At 44.3% G+C, this 22,408-nt stretch overlaps 1 protein-coding gene across 2 annotated transcripts in view; it reads left to right on the plus strand.

Annotated features, from left to right (window-relative positions):
- Window positions 1–22,408, plus strand: part of BRINP1 (BMP/retinoic acid inducible neural specific 1) — a 178,346-nt gene that overhangs the window by 144,860 nt on the left and 11,078 nt on the right. For both annotated transcript variants that reach the window (XM_060300556.1, XM_030858386.2), the window contains exons 6-7: window positions 3,435–3,671; window positions 8,022–8,244. In XM_060300556.1, the coding sequence (XP_060156539.1) occupies window positions 3,435–3,671; window positions 8,022–8,244 (460 nt within the window). The remainder of the gene's footprint in view (window positions 1–3,434; window positions 3,672–8,021; window positions 8,245–22,408) is intronic.

Raw genomic sequence — 22,408 nt, forward strand, 5'->3', positions numbered from 1 at the left:
GGAAGATGGGGCAGAAATCGGGAAAAGAGAAGGCAGATGACATGGGGGTTCCCACATCGACATCGTGCCCACTGTGGAACAGCAGAACATGCCATTTTAAAGTACAAGATTTTTTTTTTAAGTATAACAAGACTGGGCTGGGGGTGCAGAGTCCATATGTTTAGCTTGGGATAGTCGCTGTGCAAATGGCGCTTTCAACTCTTGCCTTCCTGGGTTTTGTGAGGCCAAATTTATATGCTTGGCACCAAGGGTGGCCTTTTTCTCTCTCTCATTTTCTCAGTTTTCCTTTCCATGTGTGTGTGTGTATATCTTTGGGAACTCTGGGGACAGAAGATTCCACCCCAGCCGGCAGCTGTATATCTTTCAAACTGTGGTTCCCCAGGCCAAATCCCCCTCCAGATTATTTATGGTTCCCATTGAAGCCGGCAGGACTCAGGCGCCCATGTAGGAGGTGCTCAGCAATGGGCCTCTTTGTTGGACACAGGTCATTGGGAGACGACACTGCCGGTGACTGCTATGTGAACCTCCGCTGCTGGAGAAATGGTTATGTAACTTTAAACAGTAATGACATTTTGCAGAAAAGTGCTTTTTAATTGCTATGTCTTCATTATTCTCTTTCAAATTTGCCCAGGAGATTCCGCCTCAGAGACAGCTTGGCAGGTTCTGGGTTTCCATTTTTAAAGAGCAACCAGTTTTGTGTTTCAGCTGTTCCCAGAAACCCCCCAATCCCAAACTTCATCTGTTTTCAGTTGCGTTACATGGGGTAGGTAATACTGCCTTTTGTATCCTTGCCAGATGGAGAAATGATTTAATGCAATTTTTGAAAAATGCTCTCCCCAGATTCCTTTTGGGCTGGGACTAAGAATAGAATACTTTATCCCCTACAAAGGGGGAGAAAGAAAATGATGAGCAAGCTAGAAAAGTAGGACTGAGAGTATAGTCTGTAGAATGTCTTTAAGCAACAGAAACTTAACCCCAATCCATAGACTTAGATGCCTGTAGGGGATTGGGATCAGCTAAAAATAAATTTTGCTTTGGAAGTGAACATGGTGATACAGATAAAGTGACTCAATAATGCATACTCCGAAAGAATTAGAGACTTGGTTTAGAAGGACTTTACTGCTTGATTTGGTTTGCTCTACCTTTTGGTATTTGCATCATACCCCTCCGTACAGGAGCCCTTCTGAGCAGTGACTCACTGATTTGGACCCTCTGCTCATTGGGGTGGCACTCACCCACCCAGCCTTGTGATGGAGCATCGCCCCGGGGCTGTTCAGCTCTGTTAGAACGTCTTCCGTGCATGTTGACAAAGGATCCACCTTTCCGAATAGCTCTCCCACCAGTGCTGGTTCAACAAACACATAATTCTAGACCCCACTTTTTTGTGGAAGCTCTCCAAATACCCAAACACTGCCTTCTAGATATTTTCTTCTTCTGATTAGATACTCACAGCTATTGTTCCTTTGTTTATCCTGAAGTTTCTGTTGGAACTTTTAAAAAAACTTTAATCAGAGAAATGGCATCCCTGTCATCATCATCATCAAAACTAGGAATAAATCACATGTGTTCGTTTGCTATGCGTCAGGGACTTGTTCTAGACAATTCTAAAGAATTATTTCACTTAGCTCTCTCAATAACCCTCTGATGTAGGTACTAAAGTTATCTCCATTTTAGAGAAGAGAAAGTGGAGCCTTTGAGAGGTTGACTAACTAACTTGAGATGACTTAGGTAGTCAGTAGAGAAGCCTGACTCTAGTAATGCCCAGCTCTTAACTACTGTGTTATGATTTCCTACCAGAAGGCATACTAGAAGCACAGTCTTCTTTTTCACAAGGCCCCTCTGAAAATAGTCTTTTTTTAGCTGCCATATGAAGACAGGTTGAAATGATGGGCTTCGTTTTTTTTTTTAATAATCTGAAAGCAAGAGAAACAAAGATAAAAATCTAGAAACACAACTTTGAGGTCGAGAGTGAAAGAAATGCTGAGTTTATTCAGAAGATCCCTGATGAGTAGGATTAGGGATGTCCCTGAAGCACGAATGAGAAAAAAATTTAATCCAAATAGCACAGTTCTCTTTTACACAGTGGGTAGTAAAACCATTACCCCAGTATGCACTGGTGGCAAAAACTGTTGGCAGCTCCAAATGAGGTGGAGAGAAATGTCCCAGGCAAAAGTGCTTGAATTAATTAATTTAGCCCAGAGTTGTCCTTTTTTCTGGGCACCATAGGCGCTGGCCTGCTGTGCTGACATTTCATAGGTACAAGAGTAGTTAGTACTCGTGCCCAGATAAATCCTTCTCCATCATTGGCCCTCTGGCTTAGGACTTTGATTAGTCAAGTGTAGAGAAAAAATCATGAGGTGTGGCCAACAGCACTCATCTTATAACCATGAACTACTCATTTCCTCTTGGTGGGCTTTGCCTTCTTCATTTTTAAGCAAAGAAGAGATAATTAATTTAATTTGATGCCATTCTCCACTGATATTTATGTGTACGTGTGAGTGATACTGTGGTCCTGTTCAATTATATAACTCTATTTCTATCATCCTTACCCAGGAAACTACCAAAGTATTCCCATTATTCACAGGATGGAGTCCAAGTTCCTTAGCATATATAATAACGACCTTTGCACTCTGGCATCTGCCCTTTTCTAAAACCTGTTCTCCTCCAGCACTGCAACCCCACCCGTCAAATTCATTTCATTCACCAGCAACTCCCAGACATGTTAAGTCTTAGTTCTTGCTACCCCTCTCTTTAGAGTATGCTTCCTGTTCTTTTTTACATAATGATCTCTTATTCACTTTTCAACCAGCCCAAATATCTCCTCCGCAAACGTTTCCCTGCTATCCCAGCAATGCTATTTGCAGCCTTCTGCTGTCCAGTTACCTCATGTGGCTGACTGTGCTCTGGGTCTATAAAGCTATGTTATGATGATGTGTGTCCATGTCTACCCCTGCTGATTATATTATAAACTCCCCAAGGGCAAAGGTCGTGTCTTTTTTATCTCTATAGACCTAGTGCCTAGCTCAGGGCTTGTGCTTCATAAATAGGGTTCATAAATATTAGATGAAAGGAAAAGGAAAGAAAAGAAGGAAATAAGGAAAAATAAACGGCAATCTTGTGCTTTCAGTAAGGGTTTTCTCCCAAAATGGAAAAGGTATATTAACAGATCTGGCTCCAGCTTCAGTCCTAATATCACAGAATAGAGTATGCAGTGCAGAGATGGCCAAGGTCATGACCTGAGAAGTTTAACTAGAAGCAAGGCAACTGGAGGCCTTGCCAATTATGCCCTGTGTGGATCTAGGCAGGCCCAGAGATAGTTTGGTTACACAAAGAGAAAGCTAGCAGCTTCGGAGTCCTACGCATCACCTCTCGAAACTGTTAATGAAACACCTTTTCTAACCTTTCCTTTTCCCCTCCTTGCTATTCTCAAACAGGTCTTCAGATCATCTTCCCTCAGTATCTGCAAGAGAAATTTGTCCAATCAGCCTTGAGCTACATCATGTGCAACGGTGAGGGGGAATACGTGTGCCAGAACAGCCAGTGTAGATGCCAGTGTGCCGAGGAGTTCCCGCAGTGCAACTGCCCCATCACCGACATCCAGATCATGGAGTACACGCTGGCCAACATGGCCAAGTCTTGGGCCGAAGCTTACAAGGACCTGGAGAATTCAGGTAGAGAGCCTGATGCTACTACTGCATGAATGGTGCCCTGCCGAGTCGGGAAAACGATCTCGCTGGAATTAGTATAGCTGAGGGGAGCACTCAGTAACCCCCCCAAGCCTTTCACGTTGGAGGGTCCAGAGCCATCCTAGCAGCCATCAGAGAGTAGGCACTCAGTAAGTCTCCAGCGAGTGGAATACTGAATAACATAATCAAGTTCATGGTCCTATGATGTATTGCTTCTGTGGTACCCAGACGACAGAGAGAATAACGCGTCATAGCCCATAGGAAGCCTCTGGAGAGGGGAGTCAAAGCTAGTTGTATTGATTCCTGAGTCTGTGTGTGTGTGTGTGCACATGTGTGTACCTGCCTCCCTAAATAAATGAACACACATATATGTGTAAGTGTGGATATGTATATATCTATATATATGTACATACATAGGTAGATATTGCTATAGGTAGCCAACGAATTCACAGACTTTCATAGCTGGAAGTCACTTTTCAGGTAACTTAGCTATTTCCTGTTTTTGTGGTTGAGAAAAATGAATTTCGGGGGAGGAACATCAGTCACCCGAGGCCATAAAGTAGGTGAGGTGCAAAGTTGGGCTTTTGCCTCGTGGAGCTTCTAGTTAATGGGCAATCCCGGCACCGATCATGTAACTCTGCAGAGAATAGTGACATGCTAATCATATGTATGTAAGGAGCGAGGGGCTCCTGTGAGCAAATCTCGTGGCGTTGGAGGGCAGTATGGCCAGGGAGTCAGGAGAGGCCGCCTCGAGGGAGAGTCTCAGTACCTGAGTGTGTGCAGAGACCAGAGGGTGAGTGCAGGTGGACCAGTGGGAGGCGCCTGGGAGAGAGGTGGTTGCCATGTGAGTTACAGGGGTTGTATAGGTAGTAAAAATGGGAAACGTGCAGAGATGCTGAGGTATTTAGAAGGAACAATTAGCAGGGCTTGATGGTAGATTGACTCTGAGAGTTCAAGGGAAGGGCATTGAGGTGAGCTCCAAGGATGTGTTTTAGGTATGCTTGCTAGACAATCTGATGGGTGCTGGTACCACTCACAGAGCTAGAACACCCTGGAAGGTTTGGAAAGAAGACTGTGTACTCAGTTTTGGACATGAAAAGCTTGGGAACCCTTGAGACTTCCAAAAAGAGATGCCAAGTAGATATTTGGCATTTAATATGTGCTCAGAGATCTGTTAAATAAATGGACGTATGTAGAGAGGGTTTCTGTTTTTAACACAACCATATATCCCTTAAATCTATTACAACGTTAATAGATTGAGTTAAAGTGAGTAGTGATATTCCTGTGTTCTAGAGGAGGGAGGGTGTCAAGACCCAGTGTCTTCCCCTGGGTTACGTAGTTAGTAAATGACAGCGCTGGTAATGGAATGCCTGATTCCAAAGCCACTGCTCATAGCAGCTTTTGTAACTTATTAATTCTACTTTACCCACCCCCAGCCCTCAGTTCCCTCATCTGATAAATGAGAGGGCATGTTTGTGTTTTTAATATTTGAATTTATTTAAATCTTTAGCCAAGAAACCCTTTGATCAAACAAAATCTTACCTTGGGGCCACTGTGTACCGCAGATAAAAGCGGAGCTGTAGAGCGCTGTGTTTGAAAACCACTGGTTTCCGTGATCTCTAGGCCTCCCACCAGTTCTGGCAGCGCAGAATGCATCCGTGATTCTGCTCTCACGGGGTCATCGAGCGGAGCTGTGATGCCTTAGGAACCTGCACCCATTAGTCCATTTAAAATCCTGGGAATCCATGAAAGAGGAGAGGTTCATGATGGAAATGTATTATGATGATTATTTGGCCTCAAACAAAAGAAGCATTTGATAAAATGCTTTTGAAAAGAGATTCTACTGATTGCTAAAAAGCAGAGGGGGGTGTAGGCTGTGTGCACAAGTAGTAGGAATCCCTAGCACAGAATCCTTATTCCCAAGGAAGAGAAGCCACTTTGAGTGGGTGGGTGTGGAAGGAAATTCAGAAAGCTGAGATGCTGCAGGGTAAGCTGAAAAGGCCACAGAAATGATTTCTGTGTCACGATTGTCTCTCCACAAAAGCACACCTTTCCTCTAGATATCCTGCACTCAACTCATCCATTTGAAATGTTTGTACCCATGAAAACAAAGCCATCCATCCACGCGTGTATGTGGCTCGTACATGTACACTTTCCTCCTTTTCCTTTGCAACCCATAACCTTAAGGACTCAGCCCCAAGTAATTTGGAGGAATTGATGACTGGCCAAAGGTCAAAGCCATTGATTCCTTCAAGGCTCGAGAGTTAGTGGTCACATAGGACCTAGTTTACACACATAAATGGGGGTCTATGCCTCCTTTATTGGGAGGGAACCCTTCTACTTTTAGTCAAGAAAACGAAATCATTTTCACTTTTTAATTAGGTGTTCGTATCTGACCCAAATTCTGGTTCTTTGAAAGGACTGTTCTCTCCTCCGAGGTCAGCAGAGCCCTCTGCAGGATGAGCTGTGTGGCGGGGAGAGCTGGACTGGCCAGAGCAGCAGCGTCATCAGGGCCAGTCCCCTGCCCCCAGCCAGCCCACTGAGTAAATCCGTCAGCACCGTCGTGTGTATCCTCCCAATCTTACACAGCCATCCACTCAGCACCTTCTGGATATCGAAAACTGTTTAGGCAGACAGCGTCTCTCAAGATTTGAATTAGATGCTCTCACTGACAGATAGGGAAACTGAGGCATTGAGAAACTAATGCTTATACAGCCATCCAAGGGTCAGGAATCAGTCTGAACTCGTGCATGTCTATAACAAGGTTCCTGAGGAGTCAGAGACTCCTGTTTCAGCACCTTAACAGAAAAGATATTAATATATTAAAAAATATGTAGTTTTTTTCCTCTCAATTCACTGATCCTCTTTATGTGTTGAGAGTAAGTGTAACATGCTACATAAGAGCATAAGATTCGGAGCCAGTCTAGAGTTCTAATTCTACCATTTGCTGGCTGTGTGACCTTGGTAAGTTAATTAACTTCTCTGTGTCTTACTTTCTATAAAAGGGGGCACTAAAAGCACCCACCTCGTATGTTTGCTGTAAAATCACTTATATATTGTAGATGTTTAAGACTGACCCTGGTGCTTATCGAGAGCTTAGAAGGCATTTTTTAGAAAAAAAAGAATGCCTAATATACCTGAAATTTCCTTGTAGGTTTTATGGAAAGTATCAAGCTTCAGATATCTATAGACAGATGATAGCTAGCTAGCTAGCTAGATAGATAGATAGATAGATGACAGATAGATGATAGATGATAGATAGATATCCCAACCATTTAGCCTGTTTTTCCTGCAAAATGATCAACCTCTTAATTTTTTAACTTTCCCAATAGTTGAGTGGGGGATTGAGTAGGAGGTATTAGATCAGAAAACAACAGCTCAGGTTTTAGTCCTGTCTCTTGTTACTCATGGACTGTTCTACCTTCAGAAAATGATATTCCCACTCGAGGCTTCAGTTTCTCCAAATGTAGAACAAGAAAGCTGACCTAGATAATTTCTTCTAAGGCTGTGTCACCTTGTAGCACATGCTGACACACTGAAACTCAGCATCACAAACTGAGGCAGAAATCTTCACCCAGGAGACCCAAGAGTTCGTCCCCATCTGGAGTTTCCCAAAATGTGACTTGATGTAAGGTGGTCCACACATGCAGCTTCCAGTGAGAGTGGGGCACACAGTGGGGTGATCGATGTCAGTTCTCTGTCGATCCTGAAGATTACATCACAGAGAATGTCTCAGTTGCTGCTAATATCCTTTCACATCTATCACCTGCTCCTTCCCTAAATTTCAAAGTGAGAGCAGGCACAGGGGTTCAGTCATTTAGCAGGCCACAGCATTTGGCTAGAATTTATTAAAATCATTTTCATTATATTTATTTTCACAGCTTTATTTTTATAGCTCCCGTTCTACCGAGGGCATCTGATAGTGATTCTCTACTTGGATTGGATAAAAATTTGTTTTAATTGATTCAAAGATAAGTACAAGTAAATATAAGTACAAGTGAATGTCATAAAGTTGGCATTCAAATGACAGAAGTTGGGGCAGCCCTGTCTGAAGCAAGGATGCGGGATGCAGGTTCACTCCTGCGGTAGCAAAGTAAAAGACCCGTTACTGAAAACACAGGGGCCTCTTCACTGTGTGCGAGGAGTGGAGCAGGCTAGTTCCAGGCCTCTTCACTGCGTGCGAGGAGTGGAGCAGGCTAGCTCCGTGTTTGCAGGCCTCCAACAAGTTGGCTTTATCGTGCGCCTGCTTTGCTTGTGGATGGGGCTAAGCACTTGCGCCTCAGGTGGGGGCTGTGTCATGCTCAGCCCGCCTTCTTGGCCTTTGTCTCTTGCTAGATGAGTTTAAATCGTTCATGAAGCGTCTCCCTAGCAACCACTTCCTGACCATTGGGAGCATCCATCAGCACTGGGGCAACGACTGGGACCTGCAGAACCGCTACAAGCTCCTGCAGAGCGCCACGGAGGCCCAGAGGCAGAAGATCCAGCGCACTGCCCGCAAGCTCTTCGGCCTCAGCGTCCGCTGCCGCCACAATCCCAACCACCAGCTGCCTAGAGAGAGGTAAGTGCTGGCCCACCTGCCACCTCCACAGGCTCAGACCTGGTGCGGGGGCACATGTACTACGGAAGATGTATCTGGAGCTCGTGGCCTTGCATGGTCCTGACCCACAGTTTTCTTGATTGTCTCTGGCTTCTCCCCTACTGGCTCTGGCTGCACTGGATTTCTGTTTCCTGAAAATACCCTGAACTTTCAGCCTCTATAGTCTGTCTGATCCATCTGACAGGTGAAGGAAATTAGCAGTAGCCCTGACTGCTACGTGACATTTTCTGGTTGCTTAAATGTATTACCTAACTTGAAAATTACTTGGCAAAGCAGATTTTAGCATCCCCATCTTAACGGTGAAGAAACTGGGTTAACTGATGAGTCAAACAATTTATTGACTGAGGGCCTTTGCTCAGGGGCTGGAGTAGAGTGAAGCAAAGGAGGCACCTACCATGAAGGAAGCACTCCCTCCCCCGGTCATGCGAGGACAGGGTCCTCACCTGGGAGGGAGCGCCTCCTCAAATGCCTACCTGCCTCGCTGGCCTCACCCTAGTCCCAGCCCTGCTCGCGATGTACCAGGTATTCTGAAGAATGATGGAGAGCACAGGGGTGAACAAGCCAGACAGGGCTCATGCCCTCATAGCACCTAGGGTTTATCAACTTTCTCAGGGACCCACAGAGAAAGAGCGAGAATTCAAATCCAAGTCTCTCAGACTCCACTCTCCCAGGGCATTCATGAGCTACACCTGGGGGTTTTCTGTATTTGTGTCTCCAGGGTTTCCACGAAGGCATCATGGAAGAGCAGGAAAGCAGGCTTGGGTCTGTCCACCCTGCGTCTGCCAGAGCGCTGATGCGTTCATCTGTTTCATGTTTGGGGATTCCACACTCAACTTTATTCAGTGAAAATAGATCCACTCTTAAAAAGACTGAGGCTAAGTCACCTTCACTTAACAGATTCTGTGTCAGCCACATATTTTATCCACAATTGCTACCCGCATTGTACAGATTAGAAAACTGAAGCTCAGAGAGGGCAAGGAATTGGTCCAAAACAGCAGTGTAAGTCAGTAGTTCTCAATGGAGGTGGCTTTGTCTCCAGGGAACATTTAGAAAGGTCTGAAGACATTTCTGAGTGTCATAACACATGTGAGTGCTACTGCAGTCCCCACAACAAACAGTGATCTGGCCCCAAAAGTCAACGATGCTGATATAAGAACGAGAGACAAGATACCCCGACTCTTTGACTCTAAGTACTGTGTTCTTAATCACCCTACTCCACATGCACTCAAAATTTAAAAAGCACCAAACTCTTTAAAAAAAAAGCCCTCCTCTGTACCAACCACCCTCACCCAAGCACTCATTTTCCTCTCGATTTTCTAGACGCAGATCAAATGCTGCCTCCTTCAGGAAGTCTTTGCTGATTACACCAGCCAATATGGAGGGCCCCTTATTTTAAGTTCCCATTAACCTAAAACCCACACATTAGTCAGCAGATTTTCTTCTATTTCCCATAATAAAACCTTCTCCTTTTGCGCTCGTCCATGCTCATCTCTGTTCTCCCCATTCCCCCCAACTTGGAGCCCCTTTCTTTTCATCTAGCTTGTGATCATTGTGAAACAAGTGGAATTTCGGCCGGCAGTGGCTTACTTGTTGAAATGCTGCAGAACCAGGGACTAGGAAAGGGGCCCAGTCACAAAATAGCTCCCTTGTCATCTGTGACAATTGCCCAAACTGCCACCATGAGTGAGGGTCTGAAGTGGATTCCATTTAGACCCACTGAGCATCAGTCAAGTGACCTGCATCAGGACTGGGGGAGATTGGGAAGTGAACGCGGTGACAGTGCCGTGAAAGATGTCTCTTAAAGGAGGAGTTAGGAGGAGATCTGTTGGCAGTCGGGAAGAACTCCCCACATATATTAGCTTGCTAGGGCCGCCACAGCTAACTACCACTGACTGAGTGGTTTAAACAACAGAAATGCATTTTTTCCCAGTTCTGGTGCCTGGAAGTCTGAGACTGAGGTATTGGTTATTCCTGAGGCCTCTCTCCTTGGCTTGTAGCTAGACATCTTCTGTGTCTTCACAGGGTCTTTTCTTTCTGTGTATCTGTGTCCAAATCCTCCTTTCTTATAAGGACACCAGTCCTATTGGGATAGGGCTCGCCTCAATGACCTCATTTTAACTTAATTACCTCTTTAAAGACCTTATCTCCAAATAGAGTCACATTCGGAGATACTGTGGGTGACGACTTGACTGTATGGATTTTGGGGGGATATAATTGAGCCTAGTAGACACCACAAGAGGTGGCTTTTGATCAGATCCCTAAGTGGAGAAATGGTGCATCCCCAGGCTGACCACACTGGCTGTGCACCTGGGCAAAAGAGTTCACACTTAACCATTACCAGACTTTAAACAAAAGCACCTGTCAGTGTTGCTGGCTGTCACTCCAGAAAATGAAGTGGAAAGTCCAGAAGCCCAAAGACACGGGGAAAACACATTGATTAAAGGTGAGCAGAGTGCCCAGGGCACAGAGTGTAGAGCACCATTGAGCACACTGGGTCTAGGGAAGGCTCAGGAGGGCTCCAGAGGAGAGAGGAGCTGGACAGGCCTTAGAAGGGAGGAAGGAGGGACAAAATCGGGTAACGGGAAGAACACGGAACAGAATCGGGGGCTGGATGAGACTGCACCCTAACCTTAGCAAGCTGTGGACCTTGAGCAGGTCGCCTCACTATTCTGAGTGCAAAACCTGTCCACATCTGTAATTTGCTCTTCCTCTGCAAGGCACAGACAGCTAGAAATACCCTGCCACCGCTGGGACCTGCAAAGAAAGAACTCGCAGTGTTGTCATCTCTCCTCCTGAGATAAGAAAACTTGCCCTAATCATTACATCCCTCCTTCACTCACCTGGAGAGGGTGCCTGGAATTCCACTTTGGCATGTCACTCAATTATATTCATTTAGTATGTATTGGATACTGGGGTGGGCAGGGGACATAGAAATGCAGCTGTGCTGATTCGTCTGAAGCCTTCCCAGGAGAACTGAACCTCCTTGCTGGCTGTGGGCTGCTTCCTGCCATCTGAACCAGAGGCTTTAATGAGCGTCTCTCACACCAGCAGGCAGGGCACCTCCCTGCCACGAAGCAGTGTCAGACAGAGGTGCTAACACTGGGGACCTTGGGCCACCTGAGCTGAGCAAGCTGGAATTTGCAAATGAACCACTTGCTCTGCTGCGGTTTGTCTGTGTCCTGGGCTCCATGGGGGCTGAGTACACCAAGCAGATGCCATCACTTGTGTCAAGAAGGGTGGCATTGTTGGGCGGGGGTGGGAGAGGGAAAGAGCCCGGGTCTTTAGCAGCACACGGACTGGAACCAAATCCTGGCTCCGTTTACTAGCCACAGGGCTTTATGTACGTCATTTGCAACGTGGGATAATTGCGCTAGCCTTCAGATTAAGTAAAAATCCTGACTCAGTTAATAGAGAGTTGTCACTGACTGCGGGTTTCCCCCACTATCCGAAAATAGAGCTTTTCTGTGAAACCTTTCATAAGCTGAACTGCCATAAAGCAAAGAAGCAATTACCTTTCTTCATAAAAGCTAAAATCTTTGGATTTCTTTAGGTTAGTGAAAACATGTCTCTTGTAAGGTCTTTTGTAAAAGCGAAGTGGCATAAAGCAGACTTTTGAAAAGCAGGGGACACCTGTATATGGATTCTAAAGATCAGGCACTGTTCTAAGCGTCTCATGTGAATTAACTCACTTCCCCCTCACTGCAGCGTTACAGACTAGGTACTCTTACGGTCTTACTATTTCTACTCTACAGATAAGGGAACTGAGGCACAGACGGTTTAATAATGTACCCAAGGGCAATAAATATTATTTTATTGTTACTTCAAAGACGTGTTTACCTATAAAATCTAGTGAGAAGTCAAATATAGATAATTGGTTTGAAGGCATACTGGAACTTTAGTATTGAGCTGGACGGCAAAAGGGGGGTTCTGTGTATCAGTTGTTGCCAAACAGTTCACCCAAGATTTCTGGGCTCAAAACGACACTTATTATCAACTCTCAGGATTCTGTAGACTGACTGGGCACAGCTGGGGCTCCCTCAGGTCGGCTGGGGCTGGGGTCACAGGGGGCCTTGACTGGACATCCAAGATGGCTCACTCCCAGGGCTGGCAGGATGCTGGCTCTACACGTACCCTCTCCAGGTGGCCTGGGCTTCTTGAAACACGACAGCCTCCTGAGACTAAGAGGAAACGGTAAGGCTTCTTACAGCTTAGCTTTGGAAGTCAGAGAGCATCACTTCCACCATATTCTGTTGGCCAAAAGCCCAGCCCAGATTCAAGCAGGTGAATGCTGGGGGTTGTGGGTCACTGGGGGCAGAGGGAATCTTTTTGGAGTTTAAGCACCACAGGATAAATTGAGTATAATTGGAGGTAGAGGTGACTATCCTATATGTAGGGCAAATAAGATGAATGATAATAATAATCACAATCACAGAGCAATAACAAACACTTAACTGAGCAGCTATTATAATAGGCAATAGAGCTGGCTATGTATAAAGATTCTGGAGTCAGACTGCCTGGGTTCAAATCCCAGATTTATTGCCTGCTCACCTTATAACCCTGGGGAAGTTACTACCACCTTTGAGCCTCAATTTTCTCATCTATAAAATGAGGCTAATAACAGTGCCAATCTCATAAGGTTGTTCTGAGGATTAAATGCTTGAACCCACATAAACTGTTTAGAACAGGGCCTGGCACACAGAAAACACTCAATACGTGTTAAGCTGTTTTTCTTACTTTTACCAGGCACTGATTTTGCATACAAATTGCTTAGCCCACAGTAATATTCAGTGAGTCTGAGTGTTGATGATGACGTATATTTTTTTCATCTAATCTTCACATTATCTCTATGAAGTGGATGCGATTGGATTTGTTTTATAGGTAAGGAAACTGACGAGGCAGAGATGGAATTAAATTAACTTGTCCAAGGTCACAGGGCAGATAAGCAGCAGGACTGGAAGGGTCTTGCTGACTCCATGGGTGGGTGTGGCGGTCAGGAGCCCTGTGCAGGCTCTAGGAGGCGAGCAGAAGCAGGAGAGGCGGCTGCGCTGGGTTGGGGCACCTTGGCCTGAGTGTAGGATGATGTCACAGGCAGGGTGAGCCCCTCGAGGTCATGTGGGTGATGACAGACCAGGAGTAGAGTTTTATAGACCCTAGTGTAGTGTGCTGAGATTCAAGAAACGGCACCAGTTGTAGAACCCGGAATCAGCTCCAGAGCCCAGGCAGACACACCAGACACAGCCCCTGTAAGTACAGAGAAGAGGTCAGGTTCAGTGCAGGTCAACTTAGCAAGGAGTTCCTGAGAACTTACTCTGTGTGGGGCTCTGGAAGCATTAAGATAAATAAGACCCATCCCACCCCCAAGGGTCAGTGCTTGTTGGGATGATGGTAGCAGGATTAATTCCAGACCACACCTGCCAATGGGGAATGTAACACCCAACCAGATTGGGCTTCCATCATGTATTAGGTAATTTGGGAGGTCCCAGACATACTGTGGTGGATTTCTTTTGGCTTGTGCAGGAGCTGGCCCTAGAGTCAGACCACAGTACTTCAGTTAGACAGGTCGAAGAAAGGCGGGACCCACAGGGAAGTTTCCTGTGGATTGTTTCGCTACCAGGAGGTCCTTATGTTTTGCAGTTAAAAAGGCGGAAAGACTGGGAAGTGGGCTTTGAATTTGGTCACTATTACTAGACTTTCTGAACCTTGGTTTTCTCATCTGTGAAACAGGCAGCATAATTTCTTCATCCTGCCTCAGAGGGTCTCTGGCTCACCTGAGATGGTATGTCTGCCAGCACTGTGTAAACTCTGAGTGCTCTGTGAAAGGGGGCTCTGCAAGCAGGGTGAACTTGGAATTAAATTCATCAGGAAGAGAATGGGGCTGAGTTTAGGTTCAAGGTAACACTCTAAGGCATTTCTCTTGCCCCGGGCACTGTCCTACACACTTTCACCTCATTTAATCATCATGACAACTCACCTGGCAGCATCAACTCATCCCATGTTATGAATGGGGAAGTTTAAGATCCAGAGATGTTAATTGACTCGCTGAAGATTATACATCAAATAAGAGGCAGGATTCAAACCCTGGCAGAGTCCTTTCCCTTAACATCTATGCTATTCTACCTGCCCCTGAGGCAGGATGATCCAAGGTGTTCAGATTACCTGCCTAAACTACAAACTGCAATGTGATGGAAATCACCTCTCATTGCAAAGGAGGGAAGGAAGCAGGGAGGGAGGGAGGAAAGAAAAGAGGAAGGGAGAGAGGGAGAGAAAAAAGAAAAGCAGCACAAAATCAGCTTGAACAGTGAACTCTGCTGGCTTCTGTGCAATTCCATAAATGTTTACTGACTACCTGGTCTCCCGTCCTATGCCAGACACTGTAAGACACTTAAAGATACAAGCGAAGGGGTCTTTGTCTTCAAAGCATCATTATCTAGCCTCAGGATGTGCTTTTGAGAAGGACACTTGTTTGAACCAGAGTTCAAGTCCCCCTGGCTGGGCCCTGTTGTGAGCCCGACTAAGTCCACACTGGATCTGTTAGCATATATTTCAGAATGAGAACGCTGGGTGCAAAAAAGGAGCCTTGCGGGGCGGGTACAGGCTGAGCAGAGACCAGGTGCACCTCACCTTTAACCAGGGCAGCTCTTTAGCCGTTTTCTTTATGAGAATTCTGCGTTAAAACTCATTTGGGAAAATAAGGTGATTTTTTAATTTTTGCTAAAACAATTTGAAAACAACTGGGCTCAGTTATCTCTGAGGTCCTTCCCAACTCCTAGGAGAAATATCACTCACAGAGAGTGACAGAGTAACTGTTCAACTCCAAAATATTGATACAAGAATGGAAATTGAATCTTTGAACCATATTGCTTTCTGATGATGCTAGTCAATTTTCATGAGTAGCCTACAGTTCAAACTCAGATCTTTTGCCCCAAATGACAGTAGCCTTTTAGCTAAGCCTCCCAAAATCTACTCAAATCACTTTCTAATCTATGTTCCAGGAGGCCGTCAGAATTATTACTTAAGAAGCAAATTTGATCTCGACAGCCTTTGGTGACTAATCCCTGCTCTTAGGAGAATGGGCACACTCCTAAGATGACCTACAGGTCTGTCGTGATCTGGCCTCTGCCTGCCTCTTACTCTGTGTTTCACACCTCTTCTTGGCTCGCTCAGCCAACTCACTAATCTTTCAATTCACTAGGTGTGCACACTCCTCCCACCCCATAGGCTTCACACAGGCTCTTCCCTGAAGCTTTCTTCCTTCTTCCTTATCTGCAATAGTATCTATGCATCTTTCAGATCTCAGCTCAAAAGCCTGTGCTCCTTGCATTGAAAGGCTGTATCAGGACTTGTTTAATATGTTTTCCTCGCGATCTGATTTCCCAAATGAAGCCCAAATCTCAGTTTACCACTGTACCTTTGTTTACCCAGTTATTAACACCTGTCTCTCCCGTGAGACCGTCAGCCCCACGTACGCATCTGGACCCATGTTTTTTTATCACTGTAACAGTATAACTCCCTAGCATGGTAATTGGCACACATTTTTTAAAATGTGCTCAATGAATGGGCAAATAAATTATTTTCTACTTGGGGTCCCCAAAACATGTTGACACAATATTTTAAAATTGTATGCATTGCCATACAAATAATCTACAGATTTTTCGCATACTACATTGTGTGTGGTTTAAATTGTCTTCTTCATTTACAAAGGAAGGAACTAAGGCCAAAGGGAGTTGTGACGTGTTCAAGGTCACTCTGGGAATGTGTGAACAGAGCGTGATTAAAATTCAGGCCCTCTGACTGTGACAGTCCAGGCAGTAAAATGGAAACTGCAAATTGAGATTGTCTTTAATTGACCTGCATCCAAATTCTGCAAGGATCTGTTGTTAAGTCCACTACTTTGGGAAATGCGCCCTAGTGAAAAAAAAAAAAGGACAAAAATAGACACTTCCAAGAGTGAGATGAAAAGAAATTCCTAGCACCAACTAGGTGCTTAAGGACAGTGTGATTTGATATTTTTCCCCACACCCTGTCCCGATTTTTGTAGAGGATATAGTATTGTAAGACAAAGGAGATTCATGGAGCTTTAACTTGAGGGCAGGCAGTATAACTATTGGCCTTTTTCCAGTGACTCCTGGTCTTCGGTTTCTTTTTACTTCTCATGTTCACGTGGACTTGACCCAGCACCCGGGCTTTAGCCAGGCACAACATAATTATGCATTGTTCGGATGAAGATCTCTTGGGGGCATCCACCTCAGGCTTCAATCGTGGGGCCATAGCTTCTGAGCCCAGGTCAGCTTTCTACAAACTTCCTGCTCCAGACAGCGTTTAATTGGTGTCTATGGAAAGAGTCCAGCTACCAGGATAATCGTTCTCTCTATTATGAGAACCTTCAGTATCCACACTGATTTTGATTCTTCTCTCTGAACCCTATACTTACTTGCCTCTGGATTTAATCTCCACAGACTCCTGCTGGGGGGCAGAGGGGTGTGACTTCTTATCTTTTATTGAGCTGAAGTCAGTGTCAGTTTATTAGGCTGACAGTCCCTGCTCTCCCACTTATTAGATGTGTGACCTCAAAAAATCGCGAAACCTACCTGAGCCCTGTGTTTCCTCACCTGTATGATCAGGATAATAAGAAAAGCTACCCTATGGAGTTGATGTCTCAGTCAATTTGGATACTGTATGTGAAAACTCTTCATAACCTATAAAGAAATGCACAGATGCAATGTTAATATAATCAAGAGCACAGTTGTAGTAGATGCTAGATTTTTGATGAAGACACTGTTTCTGCTTCTAAGACACAGATCTTTCCATTGGAGAAAATAATTCATGAGCCCAACAAAATGTAATAACGTAGTAGAGAGGCAATGAAATTTCAGATACTTAAGGCTTTAGACTCTGGAATCTGACAGACCAAGGTGTAGACTGCCATTTACTAACAATGGAACGTTGGTACAGTATTAAGTTATCTGAACTTCATTTTTCCAATTGACATGGTGGAGATAAAAATGATACCCACCATCGGAAAAATCAATAAAAGAATATATATGCCACTTTTAGCACATAGTAAGGAGTCAAGCACAGGCTCCTTGTCAGACAGATTTCGAAACCAATGATTTCTCAATTAATAGAAAAAGTTAAAATAAGGAACGCTAAAATGTGTGCAATGCTGCACATATATAAACACAATTTATTTTAACTTAAAATATATAAATATATATTTCTTGGCCAGCCTTTTGAAGTCGGGCCAAAATCTTTTTTGAGGGTGTTTGTATAATATATCCCATTTGATGTTTTCCTGGCTTTCTTGCATAAACCACACCGGTAATTATAGTATAGTATACTATAGTATAGTATAGTATAGTATATATACTATATATAGTATAGTAATTATAGTATAGTATTTCCAACTTTGGTTTATTCAGAGTGGAGCAGTAGTTTACAGACTCTTAAGAAGCAACACCTAAACGTCTGTAGGTTTTTATGAACCCTCCCAGTCTTCTCCAGGTACTTCTCCTTTATTTAAGCGGGTGGCAGTTCTTTCATCAACTGGTCTTTATAGAATTTTCCCACAGAATTCAAATGAGTTCCCACAGAAAAAAGCTCGCATTTCATTGATTTATTTGACTTTTTTTTATTTCAAAAAGTTTAATTTTTTAATCGCTTTGGAAGAAAGGAGAGCGATAGTTAAATGGCATACTTAAAGCTAATTTGCTTACATCTTTAGTGTTTAAGCCAATACAATTTATAAGCTAATATTATTTCTCATCCTAGACATTTTTATGCTTTTGTGTAGCGTTTTACAATTATTGTCCAAACACAAAAATAGAGATCTAAACATACTTTTCATAAAGTAGAAGACACATTCCTAGAATACTTTGGTCTCAGGAACATAATAGCAAATACAACTGGCATAAGCAGGTTTGGGAACAAACAAAACGACTCTTGGTAAATGTGCTTGTTACTTGGAGGGACCAGAAGCACGTGGGCTTTGTAGGAGGGTAACCGACCCGCCATGACTATTCAGTGTACCAAGAGCATCACACATCACTCTGATCAGATGGAAGGGAGAGTGTCAGTTGTGTGCCAAGTCACTACAGGCAGGTCAATTTCAGGAGCTTGTCCTGAGACAGCAGCTCTTATTCCTACTAACTCGCCATGATAATAATAGTTAATGTATAATAACTATTTATTATGTACCAGGCACAGCTTTAAATGCCTTACATAATTTACTCACTGAATCCTTACAACAACCCTGTAAAATAGATGCTGTTATGCTTCCCATTGTATAAACATGGAATTTGAATAGCAGTAAAGGTAAGAAAGGAGAGAAATGTATTCCTGTCGGGAAGACTCTAAGAATCGCCTTTTCTCTTTGCCTGGATTATTCTGTTCATCCTTTAAATTTCAGATCAAACCCCCATTTCTTAGTGATGCTTGTCCTGGCACACTGGACCAGGTTGCACTGTCAACAGTATGTCTTTACTGCATCCTGCGTGGAAGTTTTTTCTACCCCCTGGCACGTTTGCAATTGTGTGTTTAATCCTAGATTTCCCCTACTTGACGACAGATTCTGTGAGGGCAGGGACTCTGTTTTTCTTGTTCACCAGTGTATCCCCCCCCCCCCCCCAGCAGTAACAGGTAGAGTGCCTGGCATAGAAGGACACAGCATTTGCTGAACTGAAGTGAGGGACCATTTGAGACGGAAGCTGAGGGATGATGATGCTTTGAACTTGGGGTAGAGAGAATGTCCTGTGTTGACATGAGCTTTACCACAGATCTGTGGGTTAAGGCAGTGGTTCTCAAACTAGCGCGGGCATCACAGTCACCAGGAGGGCCTTTTGAACACAGATGGCTGGACCCCACCCCAAGGTTTCTGATTCCTTATGTAGATCTGGGTTGGGTCCCAGGTCCCAGGTGATACTGATATGGCTGGTCTGGGGACCGAACTAACCTTGGATTAGAAGCCTCTCTTCACTGCCATAAATATGTTCTCATCTCATAATATGTGCACTTGGTCAAAACCAGGCAAAAGTTAGTTCCCTTGAGGGAACTGATAGGATATTGGGAAGGGGTGAAGAGATGGGGGGAGGGGAGGAAGTGGTGTCTTTGATTGAATAAGTTTAGGAAATGTTGAATTAAAAAAATAATTAAATAGAGAAGGGGTCATATGCATTTTGTTAAAAAACTTGTTTGGCCATAGAACCATTCTTTTTGAATTCTTTTTAAGGGATTGGGTTCCTCAGCACACAGCCTTGGAAGAGAGTGATTTACTCCAGGTTAAGAGGCAATGACCCAGGTTATTTGGTGTGCTACCACAGCTTGTGACTTCCTGACAATAGAGATCCTCATCCTTCAGCCAGACTTCTTCGAGTTGAGTTTCCAACACCTCTGCTTAAACAGATGCTAATGGCTCTGTATCCCAGCATGTAGAACTGCTGCTGAGAGGTGGCAAGACTGCTAACCAGCAGTGGCCAAAATAACAGCAGGAAGGTACTCAGTCTCTGGTATAATTAGGGAATAAATTTACCTCATTTGGCTTAGATATATTCCCAATTCTAAAAAGTAAACTATTACTAAGACAAATACCTTATGTATAAGACAGATACCTTACGTATAGATTATTTTATTTTGCAAAGGGCTGATTGTTATAATAACCTGGGGGTTGGGTGGAGCTAGAACAAGGATTAGACTCCCCATGTACAGGTGAGAAAACTAAGGCTTACAGAAATTAATGACTGGTCCAACATTATGAAATAATATCCCTTCTTCTGTTGCCATCCTATATAAGCATAGCCCTTTGTTCTTGTCAAAGAATATATACCTTAATATTTATACTGAATCTTCATTTATCCATGCATTCCTTCATCCAGCAGATATTTAGTGATCACCTACTAAGTGCCAGGCGTTATGCATGAGGTCTTGGTAGATGATGAATAAGAGAGGGGTGCCTCCGTTTACAGAGATCTTGAGCTCTAGCAGGTAAAAGAAAACCGGCACAGGACTGGGCCTCTGCACCTGTGCTTTACCTTAGGAATCTGAAGCTCAGGAAGGTTAAATGGCCTAAAATTACAAAATCATAAAATGTCGTGGCTGTCAGGGAACCTAAAAGATCATCTAATCGATTCCTGTCATTTTATTAAAGAATAAAATAGAACAGAGTGTGTCTTGGCCAGAGTAACTATATTGGTTTTGTATTGTTCTGTAACACATTACCACACATTTGGAGGCTGAAAGCAGTATGCATTTATTATCGTTCAGTTTCCATGGGTCGGGAGGCTGGGCCTGGTATAGCTGGATCTTCTGCTGATGTCTCACAAGCAGAAATGACGATGTCGAGAACCCACTTCAAAGCTCAGTCTGGTTGTTGGCAGAATTCACTTCTTTATGGTTATAGGACTGAGGTCACTTTTTCCTTGCTGGTCATTGGCCAGAGTTCACTCTTAGCTCCTAGAGGCTATTCTCCAGTCCTGGTACATGGACCATTCCATCTTCAAAGGAACAGAGGTGCACCAAGTCTTTCTCAGGCTTTGGATCTCTCTGAATTCTCTTTCTGCCAACGGCCAGAGAAAACTCTCTGCTTTCAAAGGGACACCTCTAATTAAATTAGGTTCACCTAGATAATCTCAGTATCTTTACATCAACTGTGCCAAATAACAGGACACAGTCTTGGGAGTGATCTCTCACCACATCCACAGGTCCTGGGGGTTAGAGCCTGGAATCTTGGGGAGGGAGGACATTTTTCAAGTTCTGCCTGGTACAGTTACATAGCTTGGTAGTAATGGAAGGAGGAAGAGAGATCCTGAGTTCTCTCTGGGGGCTCATGGTATATAACAGTTTAAATATCTATTGCTGTTTAACAAATTGACCCAAATTTAGGGCCTTAAAGCACCAATCATTATATTATGCTCATGATCTATGAGTCGGGAATTTGTGCCCGAATTGGCTGGGCAATTCTTCTGTCCACATGAGGTGACGCGACGTCACTCATTGCTACTTAGGTGGCAGCTGGGCTGAGCTGGAGGTTCTAAGAGAGCTTCACTCGCATATCTGGTTCCTTAGCAGAGGTGAGCAAAAGGCTGGGCTCAGCTGGGCAGCTCTGTCTCTTCAGGGTCACTTCATGTGGTCTCTTCAGCAGGGTGGTCAGCCTGCTTGTAAGTGGCCTCAGAGCTCTAAGGGGGGAGTTTTCCAAGAGACAAGAAGTAGAGGCTGCTGCTGAGTCCATAAACTAAGTGAATCACTTCTGCCTTGACTGTATTGGTCGAAGGAGTGGTGGAATCTGCCCAGATTCAAGGGAGGGGAACAGAGATCTCCTGTCTATGGGAGGAGTGTCAAAGGATCCGTGGCCACCCGCCGTACATTGTGGGTTTGTCATTTGTTTATTTTTCCATTGTGATACATTTTAGTACAGAGGTTCGTGCACTCTTCAGAGACCTTATGAAGAAATATCTTGTAATACAAAATTGCCCTTTTGAACCTTTGTCAATCAAGACAAAGTTTGTTTTAGCGGATTTATCGTATGGTTTATGCCCCTTGCAACATGCTTCGGCCTAGGTACGTGTTTCGTTGTTGTTCTTATTGTCTTGTTTTGTTTTCTTGGAAGCTGGTTAAAGGGAGAGAATATTCCATAATATAAGTTTTATTATTTGGTGGGGATGCCAGAAGTGGGAAGGAAGGAGTTTCCAATTATGGATTAATCTCAAGCATGCACTCTGGAATGCGGAAATAACCATCAGACCCACTATGAGAAGAACCTGAACCAAAGTCCCATTGATCACCTGACCCCCCCATAAACACCTATGCTGATTAGTAGACTGCAGTGACATTTTGTGTCTCCTAGAAATACTATCAGTTCAAAGCCAGTGTCCAGTAATCCTTGAAAAGTATGAATATTTCCTTTCCCCCAATGCACAGTCACCCAGGTAAAAGGCTGTCGGTCCCCTTGGGAGAGGTTGAACGGGGAAAGATGAACGGTCTACATTTGTGGCCGTGTGCAGGGTCCTTCCTTCCTCAAGGGAAAGATTCTGCCTCTGGCTTTCCAGGTACTATTTGTGTGACCTCAGGCAAGTCACATAAGCTCTGTTTCCCGTGGACTAAGCCTTGTCTAGGCATCATTCCACTCCGGAATTCT

This window comes from Globicephala melas, chromosome 6 (genome assembly GCF_963455315.2).
Source record: "Globicephala melas chromosome 6, mGloMel1.2, whole genome shotgun sequence".
Lineage (NCBI taxonomy): Eukaryota > Metazoa > Chordata > Mammalia > Artiodactyla > Delphinidae > Globicephala > Globicephala melas.